This window comes from Struthio camelus, chromosome 10, assembly GCF_040807025.1.
Source record: "Struthio camelus isolate bStrCam1 chromosome 10, bStrCam1.hap1, whole genome shotgun sequence".
NCBI lineage: Eukaryota > Metazoa > Chordata > Aves > Struthioniformes > Struthionidae > Struthio > Struthio camelus.
The window spans coordinates 22,296,685-22,312,309 of NC_090951.1; the positions used below are offsets into that span (position 1 = coordinate 22,296,685).

The window sequence follows — 15,625 nt, forward strand, 5'->3', positions numbered from 1 at the left end:
TGCACTGCCCCGGGGGACAGCCCCCCCCCGCCCTCCGGCCAGGACTCGGCCATCTCTCCTGAAAGATGGCGTGGCTCTTTGAAAGCATGTATGCAGGCATATTTTATTTGAGGTCTCCAGGATCTGTGACCTACCCCACCTAAGCAGTGGGGCCACTGAGCCCGGAGCGGGGGTCCCAGGGCAGCTGGCAGTGTGGGGCAGTGAGGCTGTGGCTGTGCCAGCCCTGGCCTGGCAGGAGCAGGACAGGGCTGATTCCCTGCGGCTGAGGGACTTTATGAGCAGTCGGGGGCAGCCAGGTGATTTTGGGGTGCCCTGGGGCAAAGGGGTGCCCAGACATGGTCACAGCACCTTCCCAGCGTTCGCGAGGTTCTTGGGGTCCAGTGCTCCTCGCCGGCAGCACCACGCGCAGGTTGAACACGATGGGCCTCATGGTGCTGTAGCACATGCCGTTGACCACGCTGCACAGCACGGTGTCTGCCCCCAGGTCTGGTGCCATGGCAGAGGCCATGGGCACTGGAGCCACCTGGCTGCCCTGCCTACCCCTCCCGGCAGCCCCAGCCCCAGCAACACCCCTGCCCCCCAGTCCCCCCAGGTCCCCCTGCTCTGCCACCGACACCCCGGGGCCCCAGCGCCCGTGCGGTACCGACGGGGAACCAGAGCCCGCTGGCGCGCAGGTAGCTGTTGAGGGCCTTGCGCGTCACCCCGGGCTCCACCGCCACCGTGAAGTCCTCGACGCGCAGCTCCGAGATGCGGTCCATGCGGCTCAGGTCGAAGCACACGCCGCCCTGGCGCCCACGGCCCACGGCCGGCTCAGACGGGCCCGCGCCGCGGCTCAGCCCGGCCGCCCGCGGCGCTGCGGCCCCGTACCTGCACGGCGGTGACGCCGCCCTCGAGGCCGGTGCCCGTGCCGAAGGGCACCATGGGCACGTCGCAGCGGTAGCACAGGGCCGCCAGCTCCTGCACCTGCGCCACGTCCCGGGGCCACACCACGGCGTCCGGGGGGGCGCAGCTGCGGCGACAGAGCGGGCAGAGCTGCCCCCGCCGCCGGCCACCGCCGGGGCGGCCGCGGGGCCCCTGCTCCGTGCCCGGCGCTGCCCGCCCCGGCGCTGCCCGCCGGCCGAGCTGGGGCCGCCGCCGCCACCCGGGGCCGGGGCCGGGGCCGCTCCCCACGGCCGGGGCCGCAGCCCGTGGGGCCCCCGGGACCCGCCGCCTCCCGCGGGGTCGGGGCGCGGGGATCCCGCCCGGGCCGCAGCCGCTGAGCCCCGGCGCTGCCCCGGCCGTGGGGGCGCCGCGCGGGGGGCCGGGCCGGGCCGGGCCGCCCGGGAGAGGAGCCGCGTGGGGGGGGGGAGATGGGCCGGGCCGGGCCGGGCGTGGAAAGAGCCGCGCGGGGAGGGGAGGCAGGGCAGGGGAGGAGCCGCGCGGGGGGGAGATGGGCCGGGCTGGGGGAGGAGCCGCGCGGGGGGGGGAGAGATGGGCCGGGCCGGGGGAGGAGCCGAGTGGGGGGGGGGGAGATGGGCCGGCCCGGGCGTGGAAGGAGCCGCGCGGGGGGGGGTGAGGCGGGACGAGGAGGGGGAGGAGCCGCGCGGGGGCGGGGGGCGAGATGGGCCGGCCCGGGAGTGGAAAGAGCCGCGCGTGGGGGGGAGGCAGGGCAGGGGAGGAGCCGCGCGTGGGGGGAGATGGGCCGGCCCGGGCGTGGAAGGAGCCGCGCGCGGGGGAGATGGGCCGGCCTTGGCGTGGAAGGAGCCGCGCGGGGGGGAGATGGGCCGGCCCGGGCGTGGAAGGAGCCGCGCGGGGGGGAGATGGGCCGGGCTGGAGGAGGAGCCGCGCGTGGGGGGGGCGAGATGGGCCGGGCTGGAGGAGGAGCCGCGCGGGGGGGGGGCGAGATGGGCCGGGCCGGGGGAGGAGCCGAGTGGGGGGGGGGAGATGGGCCGGCCCGGGCGTGGAAGGAGCCCCGTGGGGGGGGTGAGGCGGGACGAGGAGGGGGAGGAGCCGCGCGGGGGCGGGGGGCGAGATGGGCCAGCCCGGGAGTGGAAAGAGCCGCGCGTGGGGGGGAGATGGGCCGGCCCGGGCGTGGAAGAAGCCGCGCGTGGGGGGAGATGGGCCGGGCCGGGGGAGGAGCCGCGCGGGGGGGGGGAGGAGCCGCGCGGGGGGGGAGATGGGCCGGCCCGGGCGTGGAAGGAGCCGCGCGTGGGCGCCGCCGTTGCTTTTCGCGGCCTCGGCGCCGGCCCGCGCCCCGGGCACCGACCTGTGCACGGACTCGTCGCGGCCGTGCTGCTCCCGCACCGCCGCGGCCGTGGAGACGTGGGGCGCCCCGGCCACGGCCCTCAGCGCCTCCACGAAGTCGGCGGGCAGCGGGCGCTGCGGGGCGGCGCGGGCCCCGGTCACGGCGGGCTCGGACCGGCCCCGCCCCGGCCCCCCGGCCCCGGCCCCCCGCCCCGGCCCCCCGGCCCCGGGCCCGAGCCGAGCCCCGGCCCACCTTGGCGCAGCAGCCCCGGCGCCCGCCGGCCCCCGCCAGCCCCAGCAGCCGCCGCACGGCCATGCCGGCGACGCCAGCGCGAAGAGCCCCGGCCCGAGCGGCGGCGCCCGCGGCCCGGCCCGGCCCCTCCGGCCCCCCCGTGCGGCGCCGGCCCGCCCCGGCCCCGGCCCCGGCCCCGGCCCCGGCGCCGCCGCCTTAAGGTGGCCCCGACCCCGGCCCCGGCCCCGGCCCCGGCGCGAGCAGGCGGAGGCGCCGGGCTGCTGCAGCGCTTTATTGCCGGCCTCAGTTGGCCGCCAGGATGGAGTCGATCCAGGCGCGGAGCGCGGTGACGCGCGCGTAGACGCCGGGCACGGAGGGCGAGCACGAGCTGCTGCCCCACGACACGATGCCCACCAGGGTCCAGGCGCCGTCCTTCTGGCACACCAGCGGGCCCCCGGAGTCGCCCTGCGGGGAGCCGCGTGAGCGGGCCGCCGGGCCAGCCGGGCGCCGGGCCGCGGCGGCCGCGCCGGCGGGCACGTACCATGCAGGAGGAGGCGCCGGCGCCGCCCGCGCACACCATCACGTCGGCGATGCGGTACCCCCAGTACTGCTTGCACTGCGCGTTGGTGAGCAGCGGCAGGGCCGCCTGCTGCAGCACCGCCGGCGTCTGGGCGGCTGCAAGGCGACCCGCCGAGCGGCGTCAGCGCCCGCCGCGGCCCCGCCGAGGGCGGCGCGGGGCAGCGGGCGCGGGCCGCCGGCGCCTTACCCTGCGGGTCGGTGAGGCCCCAGCCCGTGGTGACGCACGTCAGGCCGCCGGGGAAGTCGTCGGAGGCCTCGGGCAGGCACACGGGCGACACGCGGGCCGTCAGCCGCGCCGGCGTGGCCAGTTTGAGCAGCGTGATGTCGTTGCGGATCGTCAGCAGGTTGAACTTGGGGTTCTTGAAGACCTGGGGCAGGCGGGCACCGCTCCCAGCACCCCGGCACCCCCGCGACACGGCCCCCGCCGCGGGGCGTCCGGCCGGGCCGCAGCGCCGACCGGGGCCCCCTCCCGGGACTGAGGGCAGCCGCGGAGCAGACCCCGCGACCCGGGGCGGACGGCGCTCCGCGAGCAGACCCAGCCCGGCTGGGTCTGAGAGGTGCCAGGGACATGCGAGCGGCCAGGGCACCCCGGGGACTGACGGGGCCGGACGGGGCGCGACCCCAACGCTCAGGACGGACGGGGGCGCCGGGCACCAGACCTCCCCGCCGCCAGGGCTGGCACAGCGCAGGGACCCGTTGGGCTGCTGATGACCCCGGGAGCAGACCCCAGCCCGGGGCTACTGGGGACCACGGACACCCCAGGGACACCCCCAGGGCCTGCTGGGGACACTGGCGGCCAGACCCCAACCCCAGGCGCTGACGGGTGCCAGGGACACGGGCAGCAAGCAGAGCCCACAGCTGGGGACCGCGAGATGGGGCCGGCGAGGAGCCGCTCTCCTGGCCCCGGCCCCGGCCCCGGCCCCGGCCCCGGCCCCGGCCCCGGCGGGGCTCTTGGCCCCAGCACCCACGCGGGATGCCCGACGCAGCCTGGCGTGCAACGGTACCTGCTTGATGGCCATCACCTGCACGTCCGCGGAGGACGAGGCCTGGTCGTACTCACCCAGCACCACGCTGTCAGTGGTCCTGGGCGCGGGGCGGGCGCTGAGCACCGGTGCCGGGCCAGCCCTGCCCGACGCCCGGCCCCCGGTGCAGCCCCGCGGCTCCTGCCCGGCGCCGCGGCGCGGCCGCTGCCTACCTGACGTTGCAGTGGGCCGCGGTGACCACCCAGTTCTCACTGATGAGCGACCCGCCGCAGAAGTGGAAGCCGTTGTTGCGCTGGCGGGGAGCGCTGCGGTGAGCGGCCCGGCCCGGCGGCCCCGGCCCCGCTCCCGCCTCCCCCAGCCCGGCGCCGCCGCGGGGCTCTCACCTGCAGGGAGACCTGCCAGGGCCAGGAGCCGGGCACCGCCGGCTCCCCGTTGACGATGCGGCTGTAGCCGCGGATGACGGGTGCGATGGCGGGCACGCCGCAGCCTGCGGGGCAGAGGCAGCCGTGGGCCGGGGGCTCCGGCCGCGCCGGCCCCGCGCCCCCCCCGCCCGGCCCCTGCGCCCCACGCACCCGCCTTGGGCAGGGAGTCGGCGGCGCGGGCAGAGCCCGCCAGCGCCAGGCAGCCCAGCAGCCACAGCAGAGCCATCGCGTCTCTGGCAGGAGCAGGCCCGGCCTGGGGCTCGCCGCCCCTTTATCCCCGGGCTCTGGGAAGGGCCCAGGTGCCGGCCTTCTGCGCCCCGGCCTTGGGAGATAAGCGAGCCCCCGGCCCCCGCCGCGGCGCCGTGCCAGGGCTGGCAGAGGGGTGCCCACGTGGCCCAGCTCCGAGATGCCCTGCAGCCCAGGGACGGCTCCAAGACAACCGTCCCGGGGGCGCCTGGCATTGCCCCCGCAGCCCTGCCCGCTGCACCGCCTGCGTGGCCGAAGCGGGCTTGTCTCCCCTTCTCCGGCCTGGCACCCTGCAGCCGTGCTGGCCAGGGCCGCGGCCGTGCCGCGGTGTCGGTGGCCCTGGGCGCGGGGCGCCCCACTCCCTCTGCCGCCTGGTTCTCTCCCCCGCTTTGCTCCAGCCCTGAGGTTCCCGGCCGCCCTCTCTCGCAGCAGGGCTGAGCCGCGGAGGGGCTGGCGGGGTCAGCGGTGAGGGGAGAGAGGAGAGAGGTGTGAGCTGCCTGGTTGTCTTGGAGCCGTCCCTGGGCTGCAGGGCATCTCGGAGCTGGGCCACGTGGGCACCCCTCTGCCAGCCCTGGCACGGCGCCGCGGCGGGGGCCGGGGGCTCGCTTATCTCCCAAGGCCGGGGCGCAGAAGGCCGGCACCTGGGCCCTTCCCAGAGCCCGGGGATAAAGGGGCAGCGAGCCCCAGGCCGGGCCTGCTCCTGCCAGAGACGCGATGGCTCTGCTGTGGCTGCTGGGCTGCCTGGCGCTGGCGGGCTCTGCCCGCGCCGCCGACTCCCTGCCCAAGGCGGGTGCGTGGGGCGCAGGGGCCGGGCGGGGGGGGCGCGGGGCCGGCGCGGCCGGAGCCCCCGGCCCACGGCTGCCTCTGCCCCGCAGGCTGCGGCGTGCCCGCCATCGCACCCGTCATCCGCGGCTACAGCCGCATCGTCAACGGGGAGCCGGCGGTGCCCGGCTCCTGGCCCTGGCAGGTCTCCCTGCAGGTGAGAGCCCCGCGGCGGCGCCGGGCTGGGGGAGGCGGGAGCGGGGCCGGGGCCGCCGGGCCGGGCCGCTCACCGCAGCGCTCCCCGCCAGCGCAACAACGGCTTCCACTTCTGCGGCGGGTCGCTCATCAGTGAGAACTGGGTGGTCACCGCGGCCCACTGCAACGTCAGGTAGGCAGCGGCCGCGCCGCGGCGCCGGGCAGGAGCCGCGGGGCTGCACCGGGGGCCGGGCGTCGGGCAGGGCTGGCCCGGCACCGGTGCTCAGCGCCCGCCCCGCGCCCAGGACCACCGACAGCGTGGTGCTGGGCGAGTACGACCAGGCCTCGTCCTCCGCGGACGTGCAGGTGATGGCCATCAAGCAGGTACCGTTGCACGCCAGGCTGCGTCGGGCATCCCGCGTGGGTGCTGGGGCCAAGAGCCCCGCCGGGGCCGGGGCCGGGGCCGGGGCCGGGGCCAGGAGAGCGGCTCCTCGCCGGCCCCATCTCGCGGTCCCCAGCTGTGGGCTCTGCTTGCTGCCCGTGTCCCTGGCACCCGTCAGCGCCTGGGGTTGGGGTCTGGCCGCCAGTGTCCCCAGCAGGCCCTGGGGGTGTCCCTGGGGTGTCCGTGGTCCCCAGTAGCCCCGGGCTGGGGTCTGCTCCCGGGGTCATCAGCAGCCCAACGGGTCCCTGCTCTGTGCCAGCCCTGGCGGCGGGGAGGTCTGGTGCCCGGCGCCCCCGTCCGTCCTGAGCGTTGGGGTCGCGCCCCGTCCGGCCCCGTCAGTCCCCGGGGTGCCCTGGCCGCTCGCATGTCCCTGGCACCTCTCAGACCCAGCCGGGCTGGGTCTGCTCGCGGAGCGCCGTCCGCCCCGGGTCGCGGGGTCTGCTCCGCGGCTGCCCTCAGTCCCGGGAGGGGGCCCCGGTCGGCGCTGCGGCCCGGCCGGACGCCCCGCGGCGGGGGCCGTGTCGCGGGGGTGCCGGGGTGCTGGGAGCGGTGCCCGCCTGCCCCAGGTCTTCAAGAACCCCAAGTTCAACCTGCTGACGATCCGCAACGACATCACGCTGCTCAAACTGGCCACGCCGGCGCGGCTGACGGCCCGCGTGTCGCCCGTGTGCCTGCCCGAGGCCTCCGACGACTTCCCCGGCGGCCTGACGTGCGTCACCACGGGCTGGGGCCTCACCGACCCGCAGGGTAAGGCGCCGGCGGCCCGCGCCCGCTGCCCCGCGCCGCCCTCGGCGGGGCCGCGGCGGGCGCTGACGCCGCTCGGCGGGTCGCCTTGCAGCCGCCCAGACGCCGGCGGTGCTGCAGCAGGCGGCCCTGCCGCTGCTCACCAACGCGCAGTGCAAGCAGTACTGGGGGTACCGCATCGCCGACGTGATGGTGTGCGCGGGCGGCGCCGGCGCCTCCTCCTGCATGGTACGTGCCCGCCGGCGCGGCCGCCGCGGCCCGGCGCCCGGCTGGCCCGGCGGCCCGCTCACGCGGCTCCCCGCAGGGCGACTCCGGGGGCCCGCTGGTGTGCCAGAAGGACGGCGCCTGGACCCTGGTGGGCATCGTGTCGTGGGGCAGCAGCTCGTGCTCGCCCTCCGTGCCCGGCGTCTACGCGCGCGTCACCGCGCTCCGCGCCTGGATCGACTCCATCCTGGCGGCCAACTGAGGCCGGCAATAAAGCGCTGCAGCAGCCCGGCGCCTCCGCCTGCTCGCGCCGGGGCCGGGGCCGGGGCCGGGCCGGGCCGGGGCCGGGCCGGGCCGGGCCGGGGTCGGGGTCGGGGCCACCTTAAGGCGGCGGCGCCGGGGCCGGGGCCGGGGCCGGGGCGGGCCGGCGCCGCACGGGGGGGCCGGAGGGGCCGGGCCGGGCCGCGGGCGCCGCCGCTCGGGCCGGGGCTCTTCGCGCTGGCGTCGCCGGCATGGCCGTGCGGCGGCTGCTGGGGCTGGCGGGGGCCGGCGGGCGCCGGGGCTGCTGCGCCAAGGTGGGCCGGGGCTCGGCTCGGGCCCGGGGCCGGGGGGCCGGGGGGCCGGGGGGCCGGGGCGGGGCCGGTCCGAGCCCGCCGTGACCGGGGCCCGCGCCGCCCCGCAGCGCCCGCTGCCCGCCGACTTCGTGGAGGCGCTGAGGGCCGTGGCCGGGGCGCCCCACGTCTCCACGGCCGCGGCGGTGCGGGAGCAGCACGGCCGCGACGAGTCCGTGCACAGGTCGGTGCCCGGGGCGCGGGCCGGCGCCGAGGCCGCGAAAAGCAACGGCGGCGCCCACGCGCGGCTCCTTCCACGCCAGGGCCGGCCCATCTCCCCCGCGCGCGGCTCCTTCCACGCCCGGGCCGGCCCATCTCCCCTCCACGCGCGGCTCCTCCCCAGGCCCGACCCGCCTCCTCCCCCCCCACGCGCGGCTCCTCCTCCAGCCCGGGCCATCTCGCCCCCCCCACGCGCGGGTCCTCCTCCAGCCCGGCCCATCTCCCCCCCGCGCGGCTCCTTCCACGCCCGGGCCAGCCCATCTCCCCTCCACGCGCGGCTCCTTCCCCGGCCCGACCCGCCTCCTCCCCCCTGCGCGCGGCTCCTCCTCCAGCCCGGCCCATCTCCCCCCCACGCGCGGCTCCTCCCCCAGCCCGGCCCATCTCCCCCCTGCGCGGCTCCTCCCCTGCCCCGCCCCGCCTCCCCCCCCCGCGCGGCTCCTTCCACGCCCGGGCCGGCCCATCCTCCCCCACGCGGCTCCTTCCCCAGCCCGGGCCGGCCCATCCCCCCCCACGCGGCTCCTTCCCCAGCCCGGGCCGGCCCATCTCCCCTCCACGCGCGGCTCCTCCCCCGGCCCGACCCGCCTCCTCCCCCCCCCCGCGCGGCTCCTCCCCCGGCCCGGCCCATCTCCCCCCACGCGCGGCTCCTTCCACGCCCGGGCCGGCCCATCTCCCCCACGCGCGGCTCCTCCCCTGCCCCGCCCCGCCTCCCCCCCACGCGCGGCTCCTTCCACGCCAGGGCCGGCCCATCCCCCCCCACGCGGCTCCTTCTCCAGCCCGGGCCGGCCCATCTCCCCCCCACGCGCGGCTCCTCCCCAGGCCCGACCCGCCTCCTCCGCCCCCCCCGCGCGGCTCCTCCCCCAGCCCGGCCCATCTCCCCTCCACGCGCGGCTCCTCCCCCGGCCCGACCCGCCTCCTCCCCCCCCCCCGCGCGGCTCCTCCCCCGGCCCGGCCCATCTCCCCCCACGCGCGGCTCCTTCCACGCCCGGGCCGGCCCATCTCCCCCACGCGCGGCTCCTCCCCTGCCCCGCCCCGCCTCCCCCCCACGCGCGGCTCCTTCCACGCCAGGGCCGGCCCATCCCCCCCCACGCGGCTCCTTCTCCAGCCCGGGCCGGCCCATCTCCCCCCCACGCGCGGCTCCTCCCCAGGCCCGACCCGCCTCCTCCGCCCCCCCCGCGCGGCTCCTCCCCCAGCCCGGCCCATCTCCCCTCCACGCGCGGCTCCTCCCCCGGCCCGACCCGCCTCCTCCCCCCCCCCCGCGCGGCTCCTCCCCCGGCCCGGCCCATCTCCCCCCACGCGCGGCTCCTTCCACGCCCGGGCCGGCCCATCTCCCCCACGCGCGGCTCCTCCCCTGCCCCGCCCCGCCTCCCCCCCACGCGCGGCTCCTTCCACGCCAGGGCCGGCCCATCCCCCCCCACGCGGCTCCTTCTCCAGCCCGGGCCGGCCCATCTCCCCCCCACGCGCGGCTCCTCCCCAGGCCCGACCCGCCTCCTCCGCCCCCCCCGCGCGGCTCCTCCCCCAGCCCGGCCCATCTCCCCCCACGCGCGGCTCCTTCCACGCCCGGCCCGGCCCATCTCCCCCCCCCCCCCCACGCGGCTCCTCTCCCGGGCGGCCCGGCCCGGCCCGGCCCCCCGCGTGGCGCCCCCACGGCCGGGGCAGCGCCGGGGCTCAGCGGCTGCAGCCCGGGCGGGATCCCCGCGCCCCGACCCCGCGGGAGGCGGCGGGTCCCGGGGGCCCCACGGGCTGCGGCCCCGGCCGTGGGGAGCGGCCCCGGCCCCGGCCCCGGGTGGCGGCGGCGGCCCCAGCTCGGCCGGCGGGCAGCGCCGGGGCGGGCAGCGCCGGGCACGGAGCAGGGGCCCCGCGGCCGCCCCGGCGGTGGCCGGCGGCGGGGGCAGCTCTGCCCGCTCTGTCACCGCAGCTGCGCCCCCCCGGACGCCGTGGTGTGGCCCCGGGACGTGGCGCAGGTGCAGGAGCTGGCGGCCCTGTGCTACCGCTGCGACGTGCCCATGGTGCCCTTCGGCACGGGCACCGGCCTCGAGGGCGGCGTCACCGCCGTGCAGGTACGGGGCCGCAGCGCCGCGGGCGGCCGGGCTGAGCCGCGGCGCGGGCCCGTCTGAGCCGGCCGTGGGCCGTGGGCGCCAGGGCGGCGTGTGCTTCGACCTGAGCCGCATGGACCGCATCTCGGAGCTGCGCGTCGAGGACTTCACGGTGGCGGTGGAGCCCGGGGTGACGCGCAAGGCCCTCAACAGCTACCTGCGCGCCAGCGGGCTCTGGTTCCCCGTCGGTACCGCACGGGCGCTGGGGCCCCGGGGTGTCGGTGGCAGAGCAGGGGGACCTGGGGGGACTGGGGGGAAGCCGAGCGCCTGCGATTGCCCTTGGGGCTGGCGGTGGCAGGGGAGCGGGGATGGTGCCGCTGGGGCACCAAGACCAGGTGTCCCCAGCCGCCACCCGCCGGTTTCCTGTCTCCCCAGACCCGGGGGCGGACGCCTCGCTGTGCGGCATGGCGGCCACGGGCGCCTCGGGCACCAACGCCGTGCGCTACGGCACCATGAGGCCCAACGTAGTCAACCTGCGCGTGGTGCTGCCGGACGGGCGCCTGCTCCACACGGCCGGCCCCGGGCGCCACTTCAGGTACCGGCGAGGCTGGAGCCGGCCGGGGGGGCCAGGGCCATGGGTGCAGGGGGGCGGCCGCCCTCACCCGGCCCCCGTCGCCCGCGGCAGGAAGAGCGCAGCCGGCTATGACCTGACGTCGCTCTTCGTGGGCTCCGAGGGCACCCTGGGCTTCCTGACGCGGGCGACGCTGCGCCTGCACCCCGTCCCCGAGGCGGTGGTGGCGGCCGTGAGCGCCTTCCCCAGCGTCCGGGCGGCCGTGGACTGCACCGTCAGCGTCCTGCAGGCCGCCGTGCCCGTGGCCCGCATCGGTGGGTCCCCGCGGGGGCCCGGGCTGGGAGCGGGACGGCCAGGCGGTCCCCCGTCCCCCCACCGCCGCTCACGGCCGCCCGTCTCGCCCCAGAGTTCCTGGATGAGGTGATGGTGGGCGCCTGCAGCCGCTACAGCGGGGTCGAGCTGCCCGCGGCGCCCACGCTCTTCCTGGAGCTCCACGGCTCCCAGCACAGCCTGGCCGAGCAGGTCCGGCAGACAGGTAGGGCCGGGGAGCGGGGGGATGCGCCCGGCGGCGGCAGAGCCCGACGGCGCGGCCGGCCCTGGTGACCGCGGCCGGGCCCCGGCGCCGGGCTGGCCGTCCCCGCCGCAGAGGAGCTCGCCCGGCTGCACGGCGGCTCCGACTTCGCCTGGGCCCAGGAGGCGGAGGAGCGCAACCGCCTCTGGGCCGCTCGCCACAACGCCTGGTACGCCGCCCTGGCCCTGCGGCCCGGCTGCAAGGTGAGCGGGGCTCCGCGGCCCCGGCCGGGCCGCCGCTGCGGGCGCCCAGGGCCGCCGGGGCAGGGTCCGGCCTGCGGCGACAGCTGTGCCTGTGCCCCTGCCCAGGGCTACTCCACAGACGTCTGCGTGCCCATCTCCCGCCTGCCCGACATCGTGGTGGAGACCAAGAGGGACCTGGAGGAGTCTGGCCTCACTGGTACGCTGGGGCCACCCACCTGCCCCCCGAGCCCTCCCGTGTCCGAGCCTGGGGGGGGGGTCACAGCCCCCGAGCCGGCCACCCCTGAGCCTCGCGTGTCCCCGCAGGGCCCTTGGTAGGACACGTGGGTGACGGGAACTTCCACTGCATCCTCATCTTTGACCCTGAGGACCCCGACGAGACCCGGCGCGTCAAGGACTTCACCGACCGCCTGGGCAGGTGGGTGTGGGCAGCGTGAGGCCGCGCTGGGGCCACCCCTGGCCCTTCCTGATGCCACACGTGGCCCCTCCTGATGCAGGCGGGCGCTGGCCCTGGACGGCACCTGCACCGGGGAGCACGGCGTGGGGCTGGGCAAGCGGGCGCTGCTGCGCGAGGAGGTGGGCGAGGAGGCCCTGGCCACCATGCGCCACATCAAGGCTGCGCTGGACCCCAAGAACCTCATGAACCCCGGGAAGGTGCTGTGACCGGGCCTGGGCACCCCCAGTCCCGGGGAATGACCCCCATCCTGCTCCCGCCGGGCTGCCGGCCCCCTGTCTCCCCCCCGGGGGCCCCCACTGCTGTGGTCTGATGGGCCACGGACCTTGGAAACCTCAAATAAAGCATGCGTGTTTTATCTCTGCGGCCCTCTGTCGTGACGTTTGGGCACCGTAAAGGGCCTCGGGCCCCGCCGCCGCCGCCTGCTCGGCGCCGCGCAGCTGGAGCCCCCTCGGCCGTGCCAGGCGCAGCGGCGGCGGCTGTGCCCAGCCGCACCAGGCGCTGCCAGCCGCCGCGCCGCCCTGCCGCACGCGGCCCGGCCCCGCCACGGGGCTGCCGCCCTTGCCGCCCGCCTGCCGGCCCGCGGGAGCCGAGCCGAGCCGCGCCGAGGGCGGCGGGCGGGCGATGGGTGCCACGGGAAAGCGCTCGGGCTGCAAAGGTTGAATCGCCCCCCCGCCTCCGCGCGCTCAGCACCGCGAGCGTCGCCAGAGGGTCGAGGGCCCGGCGCTGCAGCCCGGCAGGCAGCGTCTGCTTCACCAAAAAAGCCAGTGAAATAAAATAACAGTGAATATTTTATTGAACATTGTTTTAATACCATATCAAAACACCTTGACTAATGAAGGAAGCTCCCCCCAAGCTCTGAACTCTTGGTTTTTTTTTTTTTTTTGTTTTCCGGTTTCCGGGATTTTTTTTTCATATATAAATACAGAAAGTTTCCCGCAGGGGCACGGCCACCGGCGGGGGAGGTCTCACCAAAGAAAACATGCCCGCCGCGCTGGGAGGGGACGGGGACGGGCAGGGGGCACGGCAATAAAATGACTCGGCTTCAGCATCTCCTGGAAGGGGGGAAACACGTCAAAGCAACCCTCACGGGCCGGATAGGAGGCCACCGGCGTCTGGCCGAGACACTCGCAGTCACGGGGCTGTTGGGAGACTCCCCCCCCCCCCCCCCGCCATCCCCTTCCTCCAAGCTTTCAACTCACAAGGCGACGGAAAGAAAGGGGGGGGGGCGTTTTTGGCAACAGGAGTCCGACGGCGACGGGACGGGGGGGCGGCGGGGATGCTGCGGCTGTTCAGTCTCTGAGTGGTTATAGCTGAGTTAAAGAGTGACCAGTCTGTAAACATCACCGGGGCAGGGAAGCTCAAATCGAAGAACACGCCAGTCAACACGAAGCTTCGTTTTTTGTTTTGTTTTTTTTTGTCTTGTTTTTGTTGGTTTTCTCTTTTTTTGTTGTTGTTGTAAACACTTGAAAGACAGGACCCCCCCCCGCCCCCGCCCAGCGCCTCTGCAGGGGAAGAGCAGCGGCCCCGCTCCCGGCGTGGGGCAGAGTCCCTGGCTCACCCTGCCAGGTCCGGGTTGGCGATCTCCAAAAGGGAGACGGGACAGAGGAGAAAATTCCCGTTAGTCAGTGCAAAAGAAACCGAGCAGAGCCCCCGGGGCGCCAGGCGAGTCCAGGTGGGAGATGAGGGTGCCAGTGAGAAATACCGCGTGCTCCGTTTGGCCAGCTGTCCCCTGGCAGCTTTTCCATTCGTTTCGGGAAGAAAAGCCAAACATCATGGCAGGGTTTTGGCCGAGGGCGGCAAGAGCATTCCCGTGGCCTCCCTGGTGGGCAGGTCTCTCCCCACGCCGGCAGGTGCAGAGGCGAGAGCAGGTCGCTCTGCTTTTCTGACACTGTCTCTCCTGGATGTTATTTTTTTTTTAAATCCTTTAAATTAAAAAAACAAATAAAAATAATAAAATAAAATAAAAAAATTCGCCGTTGTCCCAAGTGGATTCAAGTTTCTGGGTTGTTTTTTTTTTTTTTTTCTTCTTCTTGAGGAATTTAAAGTCAGCCCAAAACTCCAGACGGGGCGGGTGGGACAGGGAGAGGAGGTACAGCAGGTATAGCAAGGTGCCCTGCGAAGACAGAGACAGAGACGAGCCCGTGTGAGCGCGGCCTGCAACGCGGATGCCGGAGCGACAGCCACCCCAGCCCACCCCGGGCCGGCGGGGAGAGCGGGGAGAAGCAGTTGTTCTTCGAGCTCTGCTTTGGCCGGCACCACGCCACGCATCAAAAGCAGCGCGCGTTGGCGGGGGCGCGGAGGCGGACGCAGCCGGCGATCCCGCTCGCTTTGCTGCGGCCGGGCTCACGTCAGAGCACTGTGATCCCTGCCGTCTCCCCGCAGCCTGCCCTTCTGCCCGGACCCCTGCTCGCCCCCAGCAAGGGGGTTTCCTGCTAGTGCAGCTCTCGGCACGTTGCCTGCCCCTCGCTGCCTGCTTCAGACACGTGTCCGTTCCCCTCCAGCGGCCAACACGCTTTGGAGCATGCTTGAAAAAGGACCCGAGACGCTCTACCCTCCTGTCTGCGCTGCGAGAGCGCAGGTCCTTCTACGAAAACCTCTTCTGGGTTAGCGTAGCTAAAAAAGCCCCACCGAAGGCCCAGGGCGAACACTACGTAGAAGAGAAAGCCCTGGAGCTCAGAGCAGTCAAGCGAAACGGGCTCATCACAAAAACAACCGCTCTCCCCATCCCCGCCACGAGGACGAGGCGGCGCGCAGCCAGGCTCACCTTAGAGAGAAGTCAGCAAGCACGCCCAGTGGGTCAATCAGAAGGATGCTCTGGGCAAGATCTGTTCACTTCAAACCATGAATCTATACAGCTGGAGAGAGGAGAGAGCGTCACGCGCCACACCGCACAGCGCCAGCCCTCGGGCTGCCCCCCCAAACCCCTCTGTCCGCTTGGGCAGGCCGCTTGGTGCTTTATGTGGACACCAGGGAGGAGCAGGCAGTGGCACGTGCCACCTGCCTGGCTGCTGTCCCCTTCCCGCAGCCAGCGTGGGCCCTGTCCTGTGTCCCGTCACCCCGGTGTCTCCCAGGACAGAGCTGAAGCAGGCGTGCTGCCTGCGCGGTACCTTTTGTGATAAATGCAGAGGCAGGGCAGCCTGGCTATCGTGTCCCCCTGCAGCAGCTCCTCCAAGCAGATCACGCACTCGCCGGCGTCCTTGGTCAGCACGTCATCTAGGAGGAGAAGAGAGGGGAGCGAGGTGAGATGCGCCACGGTCCCCTCCCGCGGCCGCCCGGAGGTGGGAGGCAGGGCCGCGAGGAGCCCCAGGCACGGCCCTGACGGAGGGGAGGCCGTGGCCACATCCGTGGAGGCAGAGCGGCTGGAAACGAGCAGCCGAGCGGCGGCGGCAGCACTATGCTGGCGGGAGGCCCAGGTGCGGACGTGGAGCGGAGACGGGGCTGGGGCGATTGCAGCACCCCGGGAGGGGGTGCCGAGGAGGGCGCTGTGAAAGGGGGCCCCGGCAGCAGCGGGGCAGAGGTGCGCCGAGGGCCAGCTCGCCCGGGTTTCCTGTTGAGCCGGGCCTTGCTGGTCCCCCATCAGAAGGAGGAGGTTGTGCTCTGTGGATGTGCCAAGCTCCAGCCCAGCGGATAAGCGGCAGCAAACACAACCCCTCTCCCTGGTTTCCAAGAAAGCGTCACCATGGAGGGCGTGAGCATCACCCCTCCCTGAGCAGTCGGGCAGAGCACAGGAGATGCAGGGCAACTGAGCCGCACCGAGCGAGAGCGTGTAGCAGAGCCTGCAGACCCCGCGCTCGACCCACTAGACCTCTCTGCCAGCCGGGCAGGGTTTAAATTATCCCCAGGAGGACCCTTGGAGCGTCAGCCTTGGAGGAGGACACACGTCCCTGCCCTCACCAGGCAGGACGCCCGCCCAGGACGGCTCCCTCCGGCA

At 75.3% G+C, this 15,625-nt stretch overlaps 5 protein-coding genes across 6 annotated transcripts in view; 2 read left to right on the plus strand and 3 right to left on the minus strand.

The window, feature by feature from the left end:
• Nucleotides 1–80: 80 nt before the first annotated feature.
• Nucleotides 81–2,584, minus strand: LOC138068455 (probable D-lactate dehydrogenase, mitochondrial). Its single transcript, XM_068955932.1, has 4 exons — nucleotides 2,477–2,584; nucleotides 2,246–2,358; nucleotides 868–1,009; nucleotides 81–785 (listed from the first exon to the last, which is right to left on the minus strand). Exons 1-4 carry the CDS (start codon nucleotides 2,537–2,539, stop codon nucleotides 537–539), a joined length of 567 nt encoding a protein of 188 aa, XP_068812033.1. The 5' UTR covers nucleotides 2,540–2,584; the 3' UTR covers nucleotides 81–536.
• A 148-nt stretch (nucleotides 2,585–2,732) lies between these two features.
• LOC138068405 (chymotrypsinogen 2-like) lies at nucleotides 2,733–4,738 on the minus strand. Its single transcript, XM_068955764.1, has 7 exons — nucleotides 4,590–4,738; nucleotides 4,401–4,504; nucleotides 4,230–4,309; nucleotides 4,039–4,117; nucleotides 3,222–3,402; nucleotides 2,997–3,130; nucleotides 2,733–2,920 (listed from the first exon to the last, which is right to left on the minus strand). The coding sequence occupies exons 1-7, from the start codon at nucleotides 4,663–4,665 to the stop codon at nucleotides 2,759–2,761; spliced, it is 816 nt and encodes a 271-aa protein (XP_068811865.1). The 5' UTR covers nucleotides 4,666–4,738; the 3' UTR covers nucleotides 2,733–2,758.
• Nucleotides 4,739–5,338: 600 nt separating this feature from the next.
• LOC138068399 (chymotrypsinogen 2-like) lies at nucleotides 5,339–7,320 on the plus strand. Its single transcript, XM_068955712.1, has 7 exons — nucleotides 5,339–5,475; nucleotides 5,561–5,664; nucleotides 5,756–5,835; nucleotides 5,948–6,026; nucleotides 6,651–6,831; nucleotides 6,923–7,056; nucleotides 7,133–7,320. The coding sequence occupies exons 1-7, from the start codon at nucleotides 5,400–5,402 to the stop codon at nucleotides 7,292–7,294; spliced, it is 816 nt and encodes a 271-aa protein (XP_068811813.1). The 5' UTR covers nucleotides 5,339–5,399; the 3' UTR covers nucleotides 7,295–7,320.
• A 172-nt stretch (nucleotides 7,321–7,492) lies between these two features.
• Nucleotides 7,493–12,057, plus strand: LOC138068542 (probable D-lactate dehydrogenase, mitochondrial). 2 transcript variants are annotated; one of them, XM_068956414.1, is made up of 11 exons: nucleotides 7,493–7,607; nucleotides 7,715–7,827; nucleotides 9,778–9,919; nucleotides 10,002–10,143; nucleotides 10,331–10,490; nucleotides 10,581–10,780; nucleotides 10,873–11,001; nucleotides 11,113–11,240; nucleotides 11,346–11,436; nucleotides 11,544–11,655; nucleotides 11,735–12,057. In XM_068956414.1, the coding sequence occupies exons 1-11, from the start codon at nucleotides 7,545–7,547 to the stop codon at nucleotides 11,898–11,900; spliced, it is 1,446 nt and encodes a 481-aa protein (XP_068812515.1). In that variant the 5' UTR covers nucleotides 7,493–7,544; the 3' UTR covers nucleotides 11,901–12,057. The 2 variants fall into 2 exon arrangements, with proteins under 2 accessions (XP_068812515.1, XP_068812514.1); XM_068956413.1 differs by having other exon boundaries at nucleotides 7,500–7,607; nucleotides 10,331–10,780.
• Nucleotides 12,058–12,464: 407 nt separating this feature from the next.
• ZNRF1 (zinc and ring finger 1) overlaps nucleotides 12,465–15,625 on the minus strand; it is a 32,768-nt gene continuing 29,607 nt past the window's right edge. The window contains exons 3-5 of the mRNA XM_068956415.1: nucleotides 14,802–14,907; nucleotides 14,459–14,549; nucleotides 12,465–13,807 (exon numbers count right to left, since the gene is read on the minus strand). Coding sequence (XP_068812516.1) covers nucleotides 14,492–14,549; nucleotides 14,802–14,907 — 164 coding nt within the window. The 3' untranslated portion in view covers nucleotides 12,465–13,807; nucleotides 14,459–14,491. The remainder of the gene's footprint in view (nucleotides 13,808–14,458; nucleotides 14,550–14,801; nucleotides 14,908–15,625) is intronic.